General features: G+C 43.9%; 1 protein-coding gene across 1 annotated transcript in view; it reads left to right on the forward strand.

The window, feature by feature from the left end:
* LOC107120120 (histone deacetylase 4) overlaps nucleotides 1-21,885 on the forward strand; it is a gene marked incomplete at its 3' end in the record, with an annotated part of 125,658 nt that overhangs the window by 95,816 nt on the left and 7,957 nt on the right. Inside the window, exons 15-20 of the mRNA XM_015422766.1 lie at nucleotides 5,366-5,486; nucleotides 7,661-7,707; nucleotides 9,609-9,716; nucleotides 10,918-10,973; nucleotides 16,289-16,376; nucleotides 18,328-18,447. Of these exons, the coding sequence (XP_015278252.1) occupies nucleotides 5,366-5,486; nucleotides 7,661-7,707; nucleotides 9,609-9,716; nucleotides 10,918-10,973; nucleotides 16,289-16,376; nucleotides 18,328-18,447 (540 nt within the window). The remainder of the gene's footprint in view (nucleotides 1-5,365; nucleotides 5,487-7,660; nucleotides 7,708-9,608; nucleotides 9,717-10,917; nucleotides 10,974-16,288; nucleotides 16,377-18,327; nucleotides 18,448-21,885) is intronic.

Consider the following 21,885-nt stretch of genomic DNA (forward strand, 5'->3'; position numbering starts at 1 on the left):
AGGGTGACTTTAACTCCACCCCTCTTCCCCAGTCATTCTTGCTGATGCATTCCAGGTCAGCCCTATCACTCAGGATTAAATCATGGATAGCAGCTGTTTTGCCTGAGACCCACCTAGCTTTAACAGCAGGATTTTACATCCCACCAAGACCTAGCTAGAAGGACCAGAGGTGCAACAGTCAGGTGTCTGATACCTCTTCTCCTTACCTGGTATTTCTTTCCCCGCCACCATTTCTCCCTGTACACCACACCCTCCTGATCGCAGTGTCAGTCTCACCCTCGGCCAAGAAGACTGACCACATGTTCAAAGTTTTGTGAGACGGCTGTGACTTCCTCTTTGCCCACCCCACTGCCAACTCGATTGTGATAGAGGTCATCCCAGCCAAGCAGTGTTCTGAGGCTCACTCCTCACCATTCGACCAGGCGGGCGCAAGTTCTCTGGTCTTGGCTATGAGATTTACATAGAGTTGGCCTTAACCCTGCATCTGGCAGGCTTCAATGCCATTACGGGACTCTACCTGACGTTCCTATGGGAACGAATGGCCACTTACATTGACTCCCTCCTGGAAGAGCACAAAGCTGTGGCCAAAGTCTGGCAGGTGGAGGGGCTAAAACTTGGGAAGCAGCCACTGAACGCAGCATGACATATTGCAGACTCATGTAGTAGGCCCATCGTCTCCGCTATCGCCCTGCGGTGCCACTCCTGACTTCATTGTACTTCCCTTCCCAACCACACAGAAGGTCTTACCTTTAAGGGAAGGAACTTGTTAAGCTCCCAAACAGATGGCATCTTAGACCATTATGTGAAAGAACAAGATCACTGCAAGGCCCCATGGCATCACTGGTCCACCCGCCCAGACCTTCAAACCCCACTACTTTCCACAGCATACGGCCCAATCTCAATCTTCTTGATCCTATCAGTAACACTCCTCCTACTCTGATTCTTCCTTACACTTCTCATCCCAACATTCTCAGGGCAAGAAGCAGCAGAGTCACCCACTTTCCAAACAGGGCCTTACATCAGCCAGGGAGACCTTTAGCAAATCCTGACTATCTTCGGTCCTCACCTGCCCTGTTCTGTTTGTCTCAATATCTCCTCCTGTAGGAGTCAGTTACTTCTGATGCTTGAGTTCCTAGTGGTCCCTAAGCTTTGCATGACAACGCTGTCAGAGATTCTCAGCCTACTCTGCCCTCATGACTGGTTTGCTATTTTGACCTTAAAGATACTTATTTCCACATTGGCATACACCCCAGGTTTAGAAAGTGCCTTCATTTCCAATGCAGCCAGAACTGCTACCAGTACACTATCCTCCCTTTTGGTCTGGCTACTGCCCCCAGGGCATTTACCAAGTGCATTTCTGTGGTAGGGGTCCACTTATGCCTGAAGGGATACAGTGCAGATGGATTGGCTTTTTACTGCACCTTCCCCTGAGTTTCTAGGCAATCACGTTTCCTTAGCTGTCCCTAACCTCTCTGAGCCTTCAAATTAACTGAGATAAACTGGTCCTATATCCAGCTCAATCTATTCCTTTCCTTGGGGCCCAACTAGACTCCCACATGGGCAGGGCTTTCCTCCCTTGAAATAGTGAAGCCTCCATACTGACAGTGGTGCTAAGGTTTTCCTACAGATGCCCTTGAAATAGTGAAGCCTCCATACTGACAGTGGTGCTAAGGTTTTCCTCCAGCAGGTTCTAGGCAATTAGATTTATACAGAGACTTCTAACGCTTATGGCCTCGACTACCATGGTAGTTCCTGTTGCCCGATGGTTCATGAGACCTCTTCAGAACTGGTTCCTTAGACTCAGCAACATGCATTTGGATTCGCACTGGTGGAAGTTGTCCTTTTCCATGGCCGTCATTCATTCCTAAGGGTGGTGGTTCTCTTACTAAGCAGCTCCCCATTTGGGATGCCCTCACATGACATTCAAGACTTTACTGACATGTCCCTTTCAGGCCGGGGAGGGGGGGGTGGCCACTGGTCCTCTTGTTATTGGAGGATTAACCTGTTAGAACTCAGGTCAGTTAGATATGTTTGGGTTTCTTTTACAGCCCTAGTAACCGGTAAACAGGTGCTAATATCCACAGACAACACAACAACAAAGTTCTACATAAACAAGCAGGGAGGTACTGGCTTCCTCTCCCTCTGCTTGAAAGCGTCCCTCCTTTGACATTGTATCCTGGGGGGCTATTCATGTCACCGGTTTGGCAATTGGGGCAGCAGATAGTCTCAGCAGAGACACCACATCCTCACACATCCTTGGTCTCTCAAGGACAACTGCTTACTTCCCATGTTCTGCCACTGGAGCCAACCCCAGGTGGACCTGTTGGATCCTCTTAGAAAACCAAGTCTCTCCAGTTTTGCTCGCTGGCTGGGGCAGATACCCATTCCCTGGGGGATACTTTTCAGTTGACATAGCAAGGAACCCTGTTTTTTGCCTTCCCCTGATCCCCTTGTTAGGGAAGGTTCTCTTCAAAATTCGGGCGGACAAATCCCACTGCATTCTAATTGCACCCTTGTGGACCAAAAGGATGTGGTTTCCTTAAGTTCCTGGTTAACCTTCATCCCCTGACACCCCCACCCGTTCCCCAGTGGAGTCTTTCACTGGTGCTCTCTGCCTTAGTGTTCAAGCCCTTTTCAGCCCCTTGCCATGTGTGACCTGCCTTTCTTCTCCTATGAGCAGTGTTCCCTCTAAGCTGAGTTAGTGTGGGCTAGCTCACAGTTTTTTAGCCTCCGACTCATACATTTTTTGTCTTCGCTCAGGAAGGATGGCTCCAGAGCAAACAAATTTATGTGGCAGCCAAATCGCTCGCTCACAACTTTAATGCCAGTAGCTCACAAAGTAGAATTTTTGCTCACAGGACTCCACATCTTAGAGGGAACATTGCCTATGAGGTGGGAACATTGCCTATGAGGTGGCCTTCCTCCTGGCAATTGCCTCTGCCTGCAGGGTGGGAGAACTCAGGACCCTACGGTGTTCATCTTCCATCTTTAGTGCAGCCCCACATTGTGACTGAGCCTACACAGGCCACCCACAGAACATTTTTTCCAGCTTTCCCCCCCTCCTTCTGGAGTCTGTCTCTAGTAGCCACTTGCCTCACTTTTGAACGTGGGGGTACAGAGAGCAGAGCTTGTGAGGCAGATCTTAACTGGTGGGCTGGACAATATGGGTGAATGGAGTCCTTCAAGTACTCTGGTCTCAAGCTAGTTAGGACTTTAAAGGTAAGAACCAGCACTTTGAATCGTGTCCGGAAACAAATGGGCAGCTGGTGCAGATCTTTTAGTACTGAGGTGATACTAAAGTTTCTGGACCATTTTAAAGGCATCCCCACATAAAGCACATGCACATGCTTTCTGAGAAACAGCCATAGTTGACGTATCAGCCAAAGCTGATAAATAGCACTACGTCCCCCAGAGGAGATCTGAGCCTCCCACTATAGGCCAGGATCCAGCAATATGTCCAAACTACAAACCTTTTCCTTCATGTGATGTGCAACCCCCTTCAGGACAGGCTGACTTCTCGGTCCTCAAGCAGCTTTTTAATTGACCAGCAGCATCTCAGTCTTGTTTGGACTGAGCTTCAATTTATTGGCCCTCATCAATCCCATTATGGTCTCCAGGTACCTGTTCGGAACTAGGGTTGGGGGGAGGGCTGTATTTTTCAGGTTCGGGTATATTGTACCTGAAAAGTGTCGATATTTTCTGATATTCCTGCATCCCAATACTGATATAGTATTTGGATTCGGGAAACCTGAATTTTTTCTGCTCCATTATACTCTATGGGAACCATTATAATAGTCCCCATAGGGTATAATGGAGAATCAGTCCAGGGATATCTGGGGCTCTTGGGGGGGTTGTTTTTTGAGGTAGAGGCACCAAATATGCAGCATAGCTGCTGGTGGATCTCCCCCCAAAAATCCCCAAGTTTCAAAAAGATTGGACTAAGAGGTCCAATTCTATGGGACTCCAAAGAAGGTGCCCCCATCCTCCATTGCTTTCAGTGGAGGAAAAAAGGTATTTAAAAGGATTGTGGTCCCTTTAAATGCCTTCTCCAAGCTACGCAACTTTGTGGTAAGTGAACTCCGAAGGGGTATAAAGGGTTCACAGTCCCTTTAAACACCTTCTCCAAGCAGCGAGTTCACCCGCTGCAAGCTCTTTAAATGCTTTTGGAACTCACTCGCTGCAGAGTTGAATGGCTTGAAGAAGGCATTTAATGGGACCACAAGCCCTCTAAACACCCTTTGTTAGACTATTCAGGGCTTGGCTGTTTTGGATAGCCGAACAATAACCCAAATCTATATCCAGCTGAAACAATATCTGAAACAAAATACCGATAAGGATTTTCCCCCCAGCTCAGATTTAGCCAAACACCCCCCCTCCATTCAGGACTTTCATGATCCACCTGCCTCAACTATTAAGGAAAAGTAAAGCTAGGTGTCATCCACATATTGGTGGCACCTTACTCCAAGTCCTCTGATGATCTCTCCCAGCAGTTTCATAAAGATGCTAAACAGCATGGGGGGAAAGATGGAGCCCAGTAAGACCCTATAGCATAAATGCCAATGGGGCTGAGCAGTAGTTCCCCAGAACCACCTTCTCAAATTAGTCAGTCAAGTAAGAACAGGTCTACTGAAGCAGGGTACTCCCCCCCCCCCGAACTTCAGACTCAACCAACCTCACCAGGAGGATACCAGGTTGATGGCATTGAGTGCTGCAGACAGGCCTAAGAGAATTAACTGGGATGCAGTCTGTCCCATTGAAGATCATCTGTCATCGACCATTTCCATCCCAAACCCAGGCCTGAATCCAGAGTGAAATGGATCCAGATAATCCATCTCCTCCAAGACTGGCTGAAGCTGCACAGCCACCACCCACTAAAGAACATTGCTGCAAAATAGAATGTTGGCCAGTGGGCAGTAATTGTTTAGGTCAGTGCAGTCCAGGGATGCCTTCTTCAGGAGGGGTTGCACAACTGCCTCTTTTAAGGCAGTGGGAACGACTCCCTCCTGCAGAGAGGCAATTATTACCTCCCAGACATATTTGACCAACCCCGCCAACTCCATAACCATCAGCCATGAAGAGCAAGGGTCAAATCTACATGTGGTGGGCCATATTTTTCTGAGCAGCTTGTCTTCAGCATCAGGCCTCACCAATGCGGCAAGCACTATCCCATTTCTGTATTTACAGATAATCTGTAATAGGTTTTATGAAGAAGCATTCCAACTTTTAGCTTGAAGAGATATAAACACATTTGATACGAATTCTCTGGAAGTTAGACTTCTGACCAAATTTTGCATTTTCTCCTTTCTTTTTTGGCTCATATATAATTAAAGCAAATGTAATTTCATTCTTTCAATTTCTCCTGCAGTGTATCCGTGGAAGAAAAGCAACACTAGAAGAGCTACAGACTGTTCATTCAGAAGCTCATGCATTGCTTTATGGTACCAATCCTCTGAACAGACAGAAATTGGATAGCAAGAAACTATTAGGTACAGAATGGAATTCAGTGTTCTTTAACTGTTCATCAACTTGTGCAGTTTGATGTATAGATAGATAGGATTCACTGATGGTGTACTCTTGTCTATCTGGGATGCAATCTAAAATTCTGCATATTCCATGTGCCCATAAGCTGCCAATGGGAACAGACTCTGATGCTCATCTGTTCATGGGAGCTGTACTTACAGAGTGGGGTGCTTGTTCAGAGCTTCCAAATCCTTCAAGGAGCCCCTTGATATAACTGGGTGGAAGAAAAAAAAGCAAAACCAAGCACTGACATGTTATTTTAATGTAACACACAACAGCAGTGGAAGAACAAAATGAGGAAAGCAGAAGATTATTGTCCTGAAAACCATGAAGAATAACATTTTTTAAAATATACAGAGATCTATGATGTGTTTATAAATCTGAAAACGAAAATGTCTTATCCTTAATGATGGTTAGTACATCTCATACTATCTAGAACTAACGTTAGTTCTTCTGTATCAGACTCATATAATTTTGATAGAATAACAGGAAAATTATTAAAGCATTATGACTATTTATAAAGGTAGTTACATAGCTCTAGAAATTGAAAGGCGTATACCTGGGTTTTTTGGTGGTTTTTTAAATAAAATTTTATTGTGAAAGGCTTATACCTGATGGGGATCTTGGGTATAATATTAGAATGCTTTTTAAAGCCCACTCCTATTCATTTACTCACAAGTAAATCCATTGGGGCTTATTTCCTACTGCAGTCCAATCTTCTTCACATTTATTCGAAGTAAATCCAATTAAATTTTTGAAAGAACAAAATATAATTTGTGCCTGACATAGTTTTAGAGAGAACTCATGTCATCATAGTGACCTTCCTGCTTTTATAATGAGTCGATTGATTAGGAACTTCTGCCATTCATATTTCAACTTGTGAAACATTTGAATTAATCCTGCATTTTAAAAAGTAACACAGTGTGATTTTAATGAGACACATAATGCGTTTGTTAACAAAAGGCTGACATTTCAACAATTGTAAATGGAAATGAGTATATTTCTGGTACAATCATTCTGAGAACAGATTTTGGCAAAATCTTTTCACGCCCTTCTCAAAGGCAATACAAATTGGTGCTATTAGAATGCTAGAAAAACTAGTAAAATGGTAAAAAAATGATAGCAACAATGGTCAGTTCTTTAACTGCTTTAATTTGTGCCTGACATAGTTTTAGAGAGAACTCATGTCATCATAGTGACCTTCCTGCTTTTATAATGAGTCGACACGTTTGATTAGGAACTTCTGCTATTCATATTTCAACTTGTGAGACATTTGAATTAATCCTGCATTTTAAAAAGTAACACAGTGTGATTTTAATGAGACACATAATGCGTTTGTTAACAAAAGGCTGACATTTCAACAATTGTAAATGGAAATGAGTATATTTCTGGTACAATCATTCTGAGAACAGATTTTGGCAAAATCTTTTCACGCCCTTCTCAAAGGCAATACAAATTGGTGCTATTAGAATGCTAGAAAAACTAGTAAAATGGTAAAAAAATGATAGCAACAATGGTCAGTTCTTTAACTGCTTTGTATTTCCATATATTGCCAAATATTTAGGAATAGAGCCATATCCTATGAGGATTATTATCTGGACAAAACATGAAGTATATTAATGGTAGGAGCTAGAGTACCTTTTTCTGGTAGTTGCTACCAGTTTAGCAAGAAAAGCTTAGGCATTTCTTAATACAAGTGTTTCTTAATATGAATTGGTTTGTAATGTACTATTCTGAGGCAAACAGAGGGCCATTTCAAATGTTACCACAGTGGTGTGATTGCCAGTGAAATTGGTGTGGTGTAACTGGAGACTGAAGGTGTTGGCAGTTACAATGGGAGAGTGGATGAAATTGGTAAGTTGAAGGGTGGTGGTACAAGTAAGAGGCTAGTGAGCTCAGAGATATTTGTCATACGTGCAATACTTACAAAGCCATCCAAAACTTCAGTGGACTTATGAAGGTGTAACTCTGCATTATTAGTAGGATTTTGTGACTGGATCAGTTCCTTCAGTAGCAATTTTTTCAGATGCAGCTTATTGTATGCTAATAAATATTTTCAATTACAAATTTTAAGTATATAACTTTGCTCTATAAGCATAGAATTAGGTAATTTTAATGACTTCTACTCTCCCTCCTGCAGGTTCTCTAACATCAATGTTTGTCAGGCTCCCTTGTGGTGGCATTGGCGTAAGTACTGTTACATGAGTAAATAACGCTCTGTTTATCTTATGTACTGCAACAGACTTGCACATGTTGATTAGACAATTACTCCTTTTATACCACACAGGAGGTAGAAGTACTACAGATACTAAGACATTTGTGGAATTCTTATCTATATTTGTTTTAGTAATTCTGTGTGCTTTAGGGTGTAATAAGGGGTTGGATCTGTCCTGCATTCCCATCCCTCCAGCAGTCCTTTTCAGCCATGGGAATGTTTATTCTGGGGATTGTAGGATCCGTATCCACTAATAGCCCTGCAGATCAGGATACCATATTGGGGCAGGAAATGGGGGTGAAGGTGAGTCTCTTCAGTCATCAGAGCTGCACTTTTCTGTGGTCTGAAAGGACCTTTGTCAAAGGCACCTTTGTCTGCCTCTTTAATTATAATATCTGGACTGTTCCTGGGACTGTTTATGGCCTTCCTTTCAGCATGGTTGAGATTCTGTTGTACACAATGTTGTTTGTTGGTCATATAGGTTTGGATCCTACGGTGTGAAGGACTCACACAAGACACGATCTCTTTGGGGTAGAAAATCTGTCTGCCGCTTAAAAGCAGCAAGAGTTTATTTATACACATTCTGCCCCCCCCACACACACACCATGAGGTGAGGCTGTGGCTTGCACGTACAGAAACAGGGAAAAAAAGATACTTAGGCAGAATGCCTAAAATGCTTGCATAGTATCTTAAGACTTGCTTGCAGTTTCAGGATGTGCAAAGGTCAGGACTCGTGGTGTACCAAAGTCACTGATCAACCCTATGTTGACAGAGTCTGGATGTGGCCAGAACCAGGACTGGTATGCCATATCGCTGATCCTTACCCACAACGGTGAAAGCATTCTACGTAGAGATCCAGTGTGGCATTGCAACCATCAGGAGAGGTTCATGCATAGTGCCTGAAGGAGTGCTTTCAACATATGCAAGAACAGAACAAGAAAGAACCAGGCGGCATCTTCACAACATACCATGACACAGTCTACTGGAGAACAGCTACCATCCCTCCAACCCACCAATGAATAAGATACTTATCACCATATACCATCGAAACAATGCTACAAAAAAGAGACTCCACATGGCCCCTCCTGATGGTCGCAGCGCCACACTGGATCTCTACATAGAATGCTTTCGCTGTAGGGTCCAAACTGATGTGTGGGGGGGATGGTGAACAGGGAGGGGAGAGGGGAGAGCTTTACGTTTGAATGTACTGTAGAATCTTGCACGGCTGTCCTGCATGTTTACCATACCCATCTGTAACTGTGCTGATGACCACTTGACGGTTACAGTTAAGTGCAACTCAGTTTTCCCACACCTCTCATCAGCTAAAACTTATCATGCAGGGGAAAGGTAGGCTACCACCTGCACAGGGGCATTGTTGACCACATAATATTCGGTCAAATAATAGGCAGTCCCATTTGGCAATATTTGACATGTTGACCATGACCAGTGTCCATACCACAGTATCATCAAGAACTCAAGCTGGTTGTCTTTCTTATAAACAACTGTTGGCGTCATTTGCTACAATAATTCAAATTGATTTCATTTGAGGCGTGAAGTATAACCTGGAACGGATCTCAGATTTATGTATTTATGTGGTAGAATGAAATACTTCTTTTTTATGTTGACATTGTTTAAGTTTGTTCCTTATTTTCCTGCTGTGTATATTCCAGTGGAATTAATCTTAGCCGCAAGAGTTTACTTTGTAGAATAATTGCCCTCATAGGGCAAAAACAGCAAGGGTTGTGCTATCCGAACCTGTTGATTATATCATTCAGTACTACAGTGGCAATGTTTCCATTTAAACCCATAACATAGCAGCTCTCTGTTGACAACAGATATGACTTTATTGTACCTGTTGATTCATTTCATTTAGGTTGACAGCGATACAATTTGGAATGAAGTACATTCGTCTAGTGCTGCTCGCCTTGCTGTTGGCTGCGTAATAGAGCTTGTTTTTAAAGTGGCTACAGGAGAACTGAAGGTTAGTGCAAGACCATTTCTGGTTTGGTTCTCGTCTTGATGTAAGATTGATTTAGAGAATGTTTCATAGTCCTTTCCCTTCTTGAAATCTATAAACGTATAAAGTGTAGATGAGCCAAGATTCAGAACACCACTCGGAAATTCTGCTAGGAGTTTCCTTTTTGTATTATTTTGGAGTACAATTATAATGACCACTGCTTAGATATCCTGTGACTCAGGTTAGTACCAACTGAGCTCACTCATTATTACAAGACATGAAACCAGTACCTGGCAACCTCTAGTCATGTTTCTCTTTCCCACAAGCCCTGATATCTTTAATGCACTCTTCTTGGGCCTGTCATTGAAAAGTGTTGGGAAATGCCACTAGTGATTCTAGTTGGGGCAGGATATTAGAGCGGTATGACATGGGCTTGCATTAGCTGTATTTGAAATAAGACAGATCACATTAATAGTGACTTGTGGCAAAGTATCTCATTCTTGAGTCTTTTGAAGGTAGTAGCAGGATCAAAAATCCCACTCTCTACACCCCCCCAGTTAGGTTCATTAGGAGTGTCTGTACTTACACCAGGGTTTTCACTGGCATAACTGTGTCAGTGCTGGATCAGGACTTGGGCGGGAGAGTCGTAGGATTCTAAGCTTGGCTCTTCCTCTGGCACACTCCATTTGTTAAGAGTGTGGGGTTGCACCGGTGTATAACTTGTTCAGGGCTTGAACATGGGAGTGGACCATGAAGGTTTGTGGGTTTTCATCATTTTTCTTGCTTGTTACGTGTTTTTGTTGTTGTTTGTTTTTGAGATAACAGAGATACAAGTGGACATCAATGTAGCAATCAGGAGAGAGACTGGGTGCACGGACGAATTAAAACCAAATTTTAATCCATATCTGGGGACAGAAATACAGAAATCACATGTTGCCCCCTGCACATACACACTGCATCTTATATAAAAGAAGTCTGTAAATGCGACCAGACTTTTTCCGAGACTCTGGCAGCCACCTTTATCGTTATAAAGTGTAATGCTTGCTTGCCCTTCTCCTCTGTACTCTGTACTAAAATCTACCTATTAAACAAAATGGCAGAGTTCTTCCAAAAGTATTTCAGCAACTCACTGTAAGCTTATCAAGCTTGTTGGAAGTACATGCGGGGTGTTTTTTTTTCTTCTTCTCTCTGCATCCCACACCATTTCTTTGTTTTGTTTCGGTAGAATGGATTTGCTGTAGTTCGACCTCCTGGCCACCACGCAGAAGAAAGTACACCTATGTAAGTATGTGTTGGGTGCCTACTTAAATTGTTAGACCGATGTATGAAAGAAAGCAACATATGGAGTGAGAAACACGGCCTGGCACTGAATTGCTTTAAAGACACTGGATCCTGAGGTTTTCCTAATGCTAAATACTTTATTGTGGTGGTGTTTTGGCCCCTAAATTCTATAATTGCCCTGTACAGTGCCTTATTAGGATTATTAATGTTATTGCAGTTTAAAAGTCCATCTTTATCTGAGTTCTCAGAGCTGAAAGTTCTCCCCATTGTCCCTAGCAATGTGGACAAGATGGAATACCCAGGTACCGTCTTCGCTCTTCATGGCTTGCACCCTCCTGGTCAAAAGCCATAAGATAAGAGAGAGTTCTTCCTTGTGCCCTGTGAATTCATAATCTCAGGAGTCCATCCCCACCCTGGTCATCGGGATCTTCCTGCTTCAAGAGGAAGAAATTTCTGCCTAGCAATTAATTCATTAATTGGGAGGTTTTTATGCCACCTCTCCAGAATTATGCTGGAGGCATTTTCCCATTAAAATAGGAAACAAGCATGCATATTTAAACGTCTTGCTCTCGCTTCATCCAACAGAAAATAGGGCTGTACCAATGTACAATCAGGGAAAAGAAGAAAAAGAATGATCCTGCCATGGGAAAAGAAATTCTATTTCACTTGAAGATCCTTACATGTTTCGCACACAACTTCATCGGGATCTACAGTGTATGCAAAAAATAATAATTGTTTAAAGTCAGTATTCCAGCATCAATATTAGAGGAGATTAAGACCCAAAGACAAACAATTTATATAAAAATTCGAGCTAACCATGATAAAACTATTTTATACATACAAACTATTTGATACCACAAAAATACTTTGTCTTATCCAAAGATGAAGTAGTTGAGGTTCTTACGTCTAACAGACCTACATATATTCATACTGAGCTATTTGTACAGGGTTTTATCTGCACTTAAGATGAAGATTCTCAAAAGGATTTGTCTTTTCTGTTGACTCTACAGTACGATTCAATAAACACACAGTTGGCTATCCTTAAATTTATTAGAACTTTAAGGCTTAAGGCATTTTTTTTAAGACAATATATGTTTAGAGCATTCCACTTCTACTCCTTTCCACGCTTGAAGATAGTTTCAGCAGGTAGTGGTCTGCAGTGCAGCAGCTAGGCTTGAACCTAGCTGTCCAGCTACTAAACTTAAATCCAGCTGTCCTCTCCACCCTCGCTTTATGTCCCCCAGGTCCAATTCCACCTGCAATATGAGTCTTTGACAGTAAGATTCTCCAAGACTTGGGAAAATTAGAAAAGAATTCTAAACTCAGACGGAGCAACTTAAATAATAGTGAGGAGGGCAATAAGCAGCTTTGTTCATGATGCAAGTATTACCATTAAAGAAGCAGATAGGGGGGAGCTATTGCTATACAGAATAGGCAGGACTATGAAATTTGAAGTTAGGAGGCAGCTTCACAACCAGACATTACTGTATTTCATGCAGTTTTGACCCAGTGAAGTGCCTACAAACTGAAATTAGGACCTTCCTTCAAGAGCATATCACTATGGAGTATATTTCTGTGGGAAAGATAATTCTTCAGTAGTCCTAATCGTAGAACTCTATTTCCCTCTATTTCCCTCCTTTTGGAAGACTGCTGATTTCTGGCCGCAATTCAGTTTTATAACCACTGTCTAAGTATTTTGGCTTCTTTCTTAGACCCTTTGTCTCAGTGATGCCATCTTACATGAAGGATATCACAGACTTTATTAACAAACTAGGTGAAATTACCAGCATTGAATTGCAAGTTCTGTAGTCACTTTGGATGCCATCTCTCTTTATACCAGTATTCCACGGACAGAAGCACTATTAGCAATAGAGAATACTTTGAATAACACACAGCACTGTTAACACCTACTTATTTTTAGCAGGATTTATTTTTATTCAGAAACAAATTCTTTTGGCAGACAAAAGGATATGGCACCAGAGGTTGCTAACTAATATATGGGCAAATTTGAGCAGCAATTTAGTGATAATCCTTTTATGCAATTTGCAGTCTTGTCTTATGAATGAGTTTGTTAATGGCAAGTAGTAATTGTGGAACTTGCTTATGTTGTACATCTGGAAATATATTTTTTTAGTATTTTGTATTGTAAGCCACTTTGGGTCCATATTATATGGAGAAACATGACCTAAATAAATAAATGGTTGCATTATATTAATGATGTAGCCTTACTGTGTAGAGGAAACCAGGGCCAGCTGCTATATGTTCATAACTTGTAAGATCAGCGAAATGAGAATATAAAGTCTGAATTACATATGATAAGGAGCAGATAAATTTCCAGGATATTATGGTTCATATCAAGGACAGGAAGAGCTGAACAAAAAACCCTACATTTGAGAAATGCTTTTTAAGATTCATAGTCAGCACCCAGGAGTTTTTAAGAAGTTTATCATACAGTCAGTTTCTGAAGGAGGAATTGTACTAAGCTGCAAGACTTCAAGAAAGTGGCCCTCATTTTGGGACATAATTTGACCACTAGAGGGTATCCTAAGCATACATTACAGCTATCATATTTCAAGGCTTTATTTCAGAATAGAGATAATATTAGTACACTGCAGTGCAACTTTACTCATCAGCACTCAGCCAATTTTACCAGGAGCCAGCCTACCACAGGATGATTTTTGCTGTGGGAACTGCACATACTTTAAGTTTACATGTACCCATTAAGGAATTTTTAAATTCCTTAGGTAGAAAACAATATGTGTTCAAACATTTCCCCACATGTAATTCCAGACAGCTTGTTTACATCATTAAGTGCCCTTGCAATCAGATATATGTGAGGAAAACATCCAGGAATCTCAAAATACATATTGCTGAACACAAAAGCAGTATTTCCCACCAAAAGCAGGTGATCCTTCAGTTCAAAATTTCCTTGAACACAATCACAGTCCCGCTGACATCATCTTCTGGGCTGCTGAAAAAGTGATGAGTCATGACAAGTTTCTACGGAGGAAAAAGTGGAATGGATCTTCAGACTAGGGGTGTGCATTCGGCATATTAAACTGAGCTGGGAAAAATACCTTTGTGGTATTTTGGGGGTATTATTTAAGCCGAATAGAGATTCAATTAATCTGATCAGTTACCGGTATAGCTGAGCCTGAATAAAAGCTGAGGGTGGCTTTTATTCGGGTACATTCAGCTATACCAGCCGAGGCGGTGTGGAGCTCTCAGCTCCCGCTGCCCCAGCTGATTCTCTCTTGCAGTGCAGTGCAGTCAGCTGGGGCTGACTCATCTTGCAGCTCAGTTTAAAATGAGCTGCAAGATGGCCCAGGCCAGGACTGGCTGAGGTGGTGGGACCTGAGAACTCCCTGCCATATGCAGATCCTGCAACAGTTTCTCCTGCAGCGTGGTTTAAAACACACCGCAAGGAAAGCCCTACCAGCCGGGTCTGCATGCGGCAGGGAGAGACCTCCCCACCACATGCGGATCCTGGGGTCAGCTTCTCCTTTAAACTGTGCTGCAGGAGAAGCCCAACCAGCCCCAGGGGCGAGCTGACTTTTTGAAGGAATGGGTATTTTTCTTGGCAGGTCTATTGGACCCAAAAAAAATTCATGATTTCCAAAATAATCCAGGATCCCAATACCAATTTTTTTCAGGTCCAATAGATCTGAGCCAAAAATTGCCAGGTTTTTTTGTACACCCCTACTTCAAACCATAGTTCCTCAGGAGTTAAACAAGAGTCCAGTTTTTAAACACCTGTTGTGACGATAAATCTTAGCCTTAATACAGTGAGAACACTCTGGGAGATGGGTTGCTCTGCAGGTTGGTGACATGAACTTAGAGAACTTTATTTCAACTTGGAGGTTATGTTTGTGTCAACTTTATATGGTTTATGACTTTGCAAGTATGTAGAGATAGCTCGGTCTGACTAATACGTAGGCCTGCTATATAAAGAACATCAGCGCCTTCTTCTTTAGATAAGACAAAAGTTTGGGTCCTGTAAAATAGTTATATCTTGTTTAGTTTGTATTTATATAGGAATTGTCTGTCTTCGGTTTTTAATCTTCTGTAACATTTATGCTCGATAATGAAAGATTTTTTAATCTGTTTTTGTATATATTGTTGAAGATCCCCCGACAAAGGCTGCATGCAAACTACGTAAAGATCTTCAAGTGAAATGATTTTTTTCTTCCCATTGCACCATCTTTTTTATGTCTCCTCTTCCTTACTTTGGCCAGCCATTTTCATCTATAAGCACAATGTGCTTGGGGCTTGATGGCTGATTATCTGGCCCCTTTCCATTTTACCAGCTAAGAGTTTGCAGCCAGGTCTCTACTCATAGACAGAGAACATTCCCAGTGTTTGAATTAATTGGGGTGAATCCTAGGGTGGAGGTCATCTCTCCACATGGCATTATTGAAGCTGAACTGCAACTTATTAACTCATTCTCATTCCTTTAACACATATTGGTGTTCCCTAAGAGTTTGTGAGTGAGTGGGAAGTCCCACCATGGTACCAGCCTTGGAGCAGTAACTTTGCCACTCCTTACTTATAGCCTGCACACCAAAATATGCCAAGAAATATTAATTATTGACACTATTCCCCAAGCTAGTCAGGCACAGGCCCGTAGCCAAGATTTTTTTGTTTGGGGGGCATTTAATTTTTTAGGGGGCAGGTAAATTACACTTAATTAAATTAATCTGAATGCATATCTTTAAAGGGGGAGGCTCCAAGCCTGTTTCTAGCCCTTTCTTTCAAGGGACAGAGTAGCAAACGCATCAGTTCCTAATAAAAAACAGCTTAGTTTAAATGCCTTCGGAAGGCATTTAAATGCCTTATCAGCAATGCTCCCTCTAAGCTGTGGAGTCTTGTGACCAAAAATTCTACTTTATGAGCTAGCGAGTGATTTGGCTACTGCATAAGAGCTCTTCACAAACCACCACGAACTGCATCAAAATTTGTGAAAGTTGAGGGCTGTTCTTAAATTCTTGATTGCTGTTCCACGAACCGGCCAAAATTCATGATAAACTTTATTTCATCAGCCGGTTCATGCCTATCCCTAGTTGGATTCTCCCAGGGCCTGAGGAAGCAGGTTCATTGCTTGGTAGTACTGTTGGATCTTGACTTGCAGTTGTGATTCAAGTCTCCTCCATGGAATGTAGTGCTTTTATCGGTTTTGGCTGATGCAACAGATCCTCAAAAGTGGAATCTGGTAGTGACGGTCTGTGCTGTGATCACATCCAGGCTAGATTCTCAGCAAAGACAAATATTAATGTATTGTGTCCTCAGGAAAACTTATATATTCCATTGTTTTTCAGGGGGTTCTGCTATTTCAATTCTGTGGCGATTTCAGCTAAACTTCTTCAGCAAAGACTGAATGTGAGCAAAATCCTCATAGTGGACTGGGTGAGTGAAACCACTTTCCAGTATAATCGCAACATATGCTGGAGGGATGCAGAAAGAGGATCAGACAGGAAAAATACCTGGCAATCATCTCATCTTTATTTTATTTACTTATACTCTGATTTTATTGCTGAGGCTCAAGCTGATCACAGATTTTTTTTAAAAATGCTGTCATTACAGCATCTGACATACAATCAGTAATTGCAGGATGATGATTAGAGAATTAGATTACAAACAATGCAGATTAAAGAATAAACAAAAGAAAAAAACCCATGCAGTCATACATCATAACCAGGGGTCATTTCGTAGAAAAAGAGGTGCAGGAACTCATTAGCATAACTTATTAGCATAACTTATTTGCATATGCCACACCCCCTGACCTCACTGGAAGTGTGTCAGAAGGCAACACCCACTGCTCAGACTCCACTGGACTGGTTTGGATTGCTAGCTATTGGGGGGGGGCATCCAGATCTGTCCTCACAGAGGAGGGAGAGCTTGTACCTGAGTAAAACTTGGTCTTAAAGGTGCTACTGTTTTGAATTGCTAGCTATGGGGGCGGGGAACGCGCAGATCTCTCCCCGCAGAGGAGGGAGAGCTTGTACCTGAATAAAACTTGGTCTTAAAGGTGCCACTAGACTGTTTTGAATTGCTAGCTATGGGGGCGGGGAAGACTGAGGGCTGCTGGGAGCAGGGGGCAGGGCTTGTTGCATGTGCCCGCCCCTGGGCTCCTTACTGCTGGAGCTCCGCTCCTGTGCGCTCCCGTAGGAAATGACTCATGATCATAACATTTCTAATGCAACAGAACTAGTATTACAACATTAGAAGACAACAAAAACAATAAACTGCCTAAGGCACAGTATACTATAAAACAGTGGAGAGAGTGGAGCTACAGCAGAAGTAAAGCTATAAAACAGTGGAGAGAGTGGAGCTACAACAGAAGTAAAGCAAAGGTAATACTTAGAATAATCATAGCAGTAGACTACAATCAGTTTGATTTTTTCAGCTGCTTCCATCCTTCTTTCCAAGGCTTTGTTCGTCCTGAACTTTGTTAAAAAAAAAAAAAAGCAATATAGGTTATTCCTTATGCATAATTTATGTAATAAAAACTTCATAAGTGTAACCTAGTGAGAGGCTGCCGAAATGGTCCGGAGGATTCTCAGAACAATATGTCTGAAGCACTCCCTAGAACTACAGAGATCTTCATGACACACATGCATCCCTTTCCCCCACTTCATTGTCCTGGGAGAGGCGCTTGAGAACCTTAACAGCCATCGAGAGCAGTGACAAAAATGACATGTATTTATTTAGAGCATTTCTGTGCACCTCTCCAAAGAACTTGCAGGAGAATTCTGGGATCTTCTTTATATTCTTCAAACTGGGCCTGTCGTCAGGCTGTGTTTTTTATTTACAGTTGAGTTTATACCATCGTTCTCTCCCTGCCATTTGGTTTAGAGAAAAAGCTTATCCTTCCCTGCTGCTGTCCTTCCTTATCTAAACTAAGGGAACTTTGCATTAAGACCAGCTTCCCTTTCTCAAAGATTCAGCTAACTGGAAGAGTCGGATTGTCCTTCAAGTAAGCTCTCCTGATGGTTGTAGCTAAAAGCATTCAGACCCCTCTCTGACATCTAAAAGGCTGAAAAACAGTCAGTCTCTACCTAGTTTGTGTCTCCTACCATGAAGAAGCAAAATGAGCTGCAAACTGTCATAGCCTGTTTTGATTCATTTGTGAAAATGTCTTATTTATTTTGAGGTTTTGTGGCTGTTAGCCACTCATTGGTGTTACTGAAATCAGGGCTTGTGTGAGTATAATTATGCAACCCATAGTTCCCTACATCCAGCCTTTCCATAAACAGGATTTTTTGAGAAAGAGCAATGAAAGTAGTTAGTTTATTAAAATTAATTTTGATGACAATATAATAATTCTTCTCCTTTAATACAATTTCTGTTCCTGAAGGATGTTCATCATGGCAATGGTACTCAGCAGGCTTTCTACAGTGATCCAAGTGTACTTTATATTTCACTACATCGGTATGATGATGGGAATTTCTTCCCAGGCAGTGGAGCTCCTGATGAGGTAATGTTAAAATAATGATTGATAAATGTAATATTTGCAATGATAGGGTGTCCCAGTATTTTAAAAAGCTATTCAGTTGATAAAGCACTAAAGCCTGGATCCTATACCCTTTGCTCCACACACTCTTCTCTCTGGGCACAGTGGAGGTGGTCCTCTACTGTGGAGTTGACTTCTTCTGGCACTAGGCACTTCTCCTTGTGCTACACCAATTTTTCCAAGGAGCCCCAAAGCATGAGAGTAACGCACTTCGTAGCAGTGGACCACCCCCATAGTGCCCGGAAGGAAACATTTATGAAGCGGAGGTATAGGATCCAAGCTACACATTTTTTATAGTATACAATTTGGGGGGGGGGGGGGGGGACCGATTTCTTCTATCATCTTGAAATGCATGTTTTCTGCATTTCACTGTTTTCTCTCTACGTCTACATCAGCTAAAGAAAGAAGTCATTGGTCTAAAAGGAGGGAGCCAGGAACGCCATTGCTTTATCTTTAATTCTTGTATGTCTGGGAACAGAAGCTGACCTTTAATATTGAAAGTTGTTTAGATAATTTGCCCTTGATTTCCCCTAATATCCTGTTTTTTCAAACCAACAGAGGGGGGCCCTCCCCATACATGCACGTGCACACCCCTGAATAGCCTAGAAAAAGAAAATTCTCCTATTGACAAAAGTCAGTGATGAACTATCCACTCCTTGCAGTGCTGCCTCTGTCATTTGTGTGTCTGCAAATACTGTTTACATGTTGGACCGCCCCTGCCCATGCACTGGTGTAAAGTGTGGACGGAGCCAGTGGTGATTTATCTCCCTCACGACACAGCTGTAAAATGTTGGACTTGGTCCTTGCAACTGAGAAGCCTATTACTAGAGATAGGCGTGAACCAAAAAAGGCAAGTCAGTTCAGGGTTCGAACAGTCACCCGAACTGAACTGAAATGGCCTCTGTTGATCCGAACCAGTATGGTAAGTTCAGGACATGAAAGAACAGCCCCTGGGGTCCTAGAGACTCCAAACTCGAAGGGATCTCCAGCTGCCTCTCTTCTACCTGCCTATCAAGTTTTGTGGAGGTTGCATTTGCAGGCTCCAAGTTGCAGCTCCCCAGAGGTGCCCCCAGGAACGTGCTTTCTGGGGAAATGACAGGTGCAGGTTCAGACCCTGTGTGAGCTAGAGGCATTAAACGTGCAGTGGACCTCCCCGGGATGCCCCCCCCCCCATGCCCTCCAAATTATGTAAAGATTGAATTTGGAGGGTTCCAAGTTACGATTCCCCCAAGAAGGGACCCCCAGGAAAGTACTTTCTGGGGAAACATCGTCAAGTGTGGGTTCTGGACTATAGAACAAAAAGGATGGACCCTGTGTGAGCTAGAGCTATCAGACTTGCAGTGGATCTCCTCAGGATGGACACCCCCCTCCTCCCCCGGAAGTGCGTGGGAGGGAAGTGTTACCGGCACTGTTGCGTGTGGATGTGTCCTTGGTGGTGCCCACCCTCGCTCCACTGACTAGATGACTGCAGGGCTAACCCCTCTGCCCAGGCCCGGGAGCCACCCATACAGCAGGGGGCTGTGACTCCACCCGAGCCTGCCCTCTCCACAGGCAAGGCAACGACAGGGCAAGGCCAACCCTCCCAACCTGTCTGGGCCTGGGAGCCACCCACACAGCAGGGGCTGACTCCCTGAGCCCACTCTCCCTCCACAGGCAAGCTTACAGGACAGAGCCAATCCTCCTGCCTGGCCCTGAGTCCAGGAGCCACCTGCACAGCAAATGGCTGACTCCCTGGGACCAACCCCTCCACAGGCAAGGCAATTACAGAGCAGGGCCAACCCTCCCCCCTGCCCAGGGTCGGGAGCCACCCACATAACAGGTGGCTGACTCCTCAAGCCCACCCTTCCTCTGCAGGCGAGGTGACTGACTACAGGGCAGGGCCAACCCCCCTGCCCTGTCCAGGCCTGGGAGCCACACACACAGCAGGGGGCTGTGATTCCACCCGAGCCCGCCCTCTCTGTAGGCGGCACAACTACAGGGCAGGGCCAGTGCTCCCGTCCTGCCCCAGACAAGTGCGGGTGGCTGACTCCCCGGCCTGTCTTGGACCCAGGGGCCACCTACACAGCAGGTGGCTGATTCTCCAGGCCCACCCACCCTCTGCAGGCGAGGTGATTGCAGAACAGGGCCAACCCTCCTGCCCTTTTTGGGCCCTTGAGCCATCCGCAAGGCAGGTGGCTGACTCCCCAAGTCCCTGGGGACCACCCCAACTGTCAAAGTGATTGCAGGGCAGGACCAACCCTGCTCCTGCCCTACTGCCAGGGCCCAGGCCGAGAGCACTGTGCTGTCTCTCATTGTGTTCCCAGGGTCCACCCCAACTGAGAAGATGGAGTTGATGGTTTAGAGATCAAGAAAGGGAGATCGAAATGGAAAGGCCACCACACAACTCGAGAACTAGGCCCTAGGATGGGAAAGCCTTGGCTATGCACAGCAGTCATCATCATCTATTCTTGATGGCGGGGCCAGTGAGTGGCTCAAAGCCGAACAACCTAAAGCCAAGGAACACACAGAGAGAGAGAGAGGGCTCGCATTTGGAAAGTGTGGCTCAGGCTCACACCTGCTGTCATCCGCCAACATCCTACTCCCAGAAAGGGTTGGCCATGTACTGCCATCTTCTTGCTAGTGGGGAAAGTGAAAAGGGGATGGCTCTGGAGGACTCTCTGGAGCCAGGGAAGAAATGCTGTGTGACAATGAAAACCTTCCTCCTAGTTGCCTTGGGGAATTGGCCTCGCACTGGACTCACCTTGCCGCTAGTGTGAGTGAAAGGGGATGGCCAGTGGGTAATTGCCGGTGGAGGAACAGTCCCAGTCCCAACTTTCCAAGCATGCGTTTTCTCTAGTCACAGCCCACCCCTCAGTGAAATCTGAGGTTGACTGGAATTGGGAACCACCCCCACGACCACCACACTGGTGGGATTGGCACTGTTACGCCTTGCAATCACCTTTTCAGCAGGTTGAGTTGAAGGGGATGAATGTGTGGGCTGTGTAGCCTGAATGAAAAACAGCTCCACAAGAAGGAAGACACTTCCCTTGGGAAGTTGAACCCGGTCCCTGCGCTCACCTAGCCTGTGGGGCGAGTGAAAAAGTGTGGCTGAAAGCCCTGGCACTTGCAACACCCATATGTCCCAGGAGGGTCGTTCATGTCCTGTAGTCAGTCACCTGGCTAGCATGAAGATAGGCTATGGAGCCATGCAACGTGGGGAGGCCCGATTGGTGTCCTGTGTTGAGGAGCCATCGAACGCTGAAGCTAGAGATGACCCATGAAATTGCTGAGCGGTCGGGTTAGAACGGATAAAAGGAAGTACTTCTTCACCCAAAGAGTGATTAACACATGGAATTCACGGCCACAGAAAGTGGTGGCAGCTACAAGCATGGACGACTTCAAAAGGGAATTAGATAAGCATAT

This window comes from Gekko japonicus, unplaced genomic scaffold, assembly GCF_001447785.1.
Source record: "Gekko japonicus isolate JY-2015 unplaced genomic scaffold, Gekko_japonicus_V1.1 scaffold3417, whole genome shotgun sequence".
Taxonomy (NCBI): Eukaryota; Metazoa; Chordata; class Lepidosauria; order Squamata; family Gekkonidae; genus Gekko; species Gekko japonicus.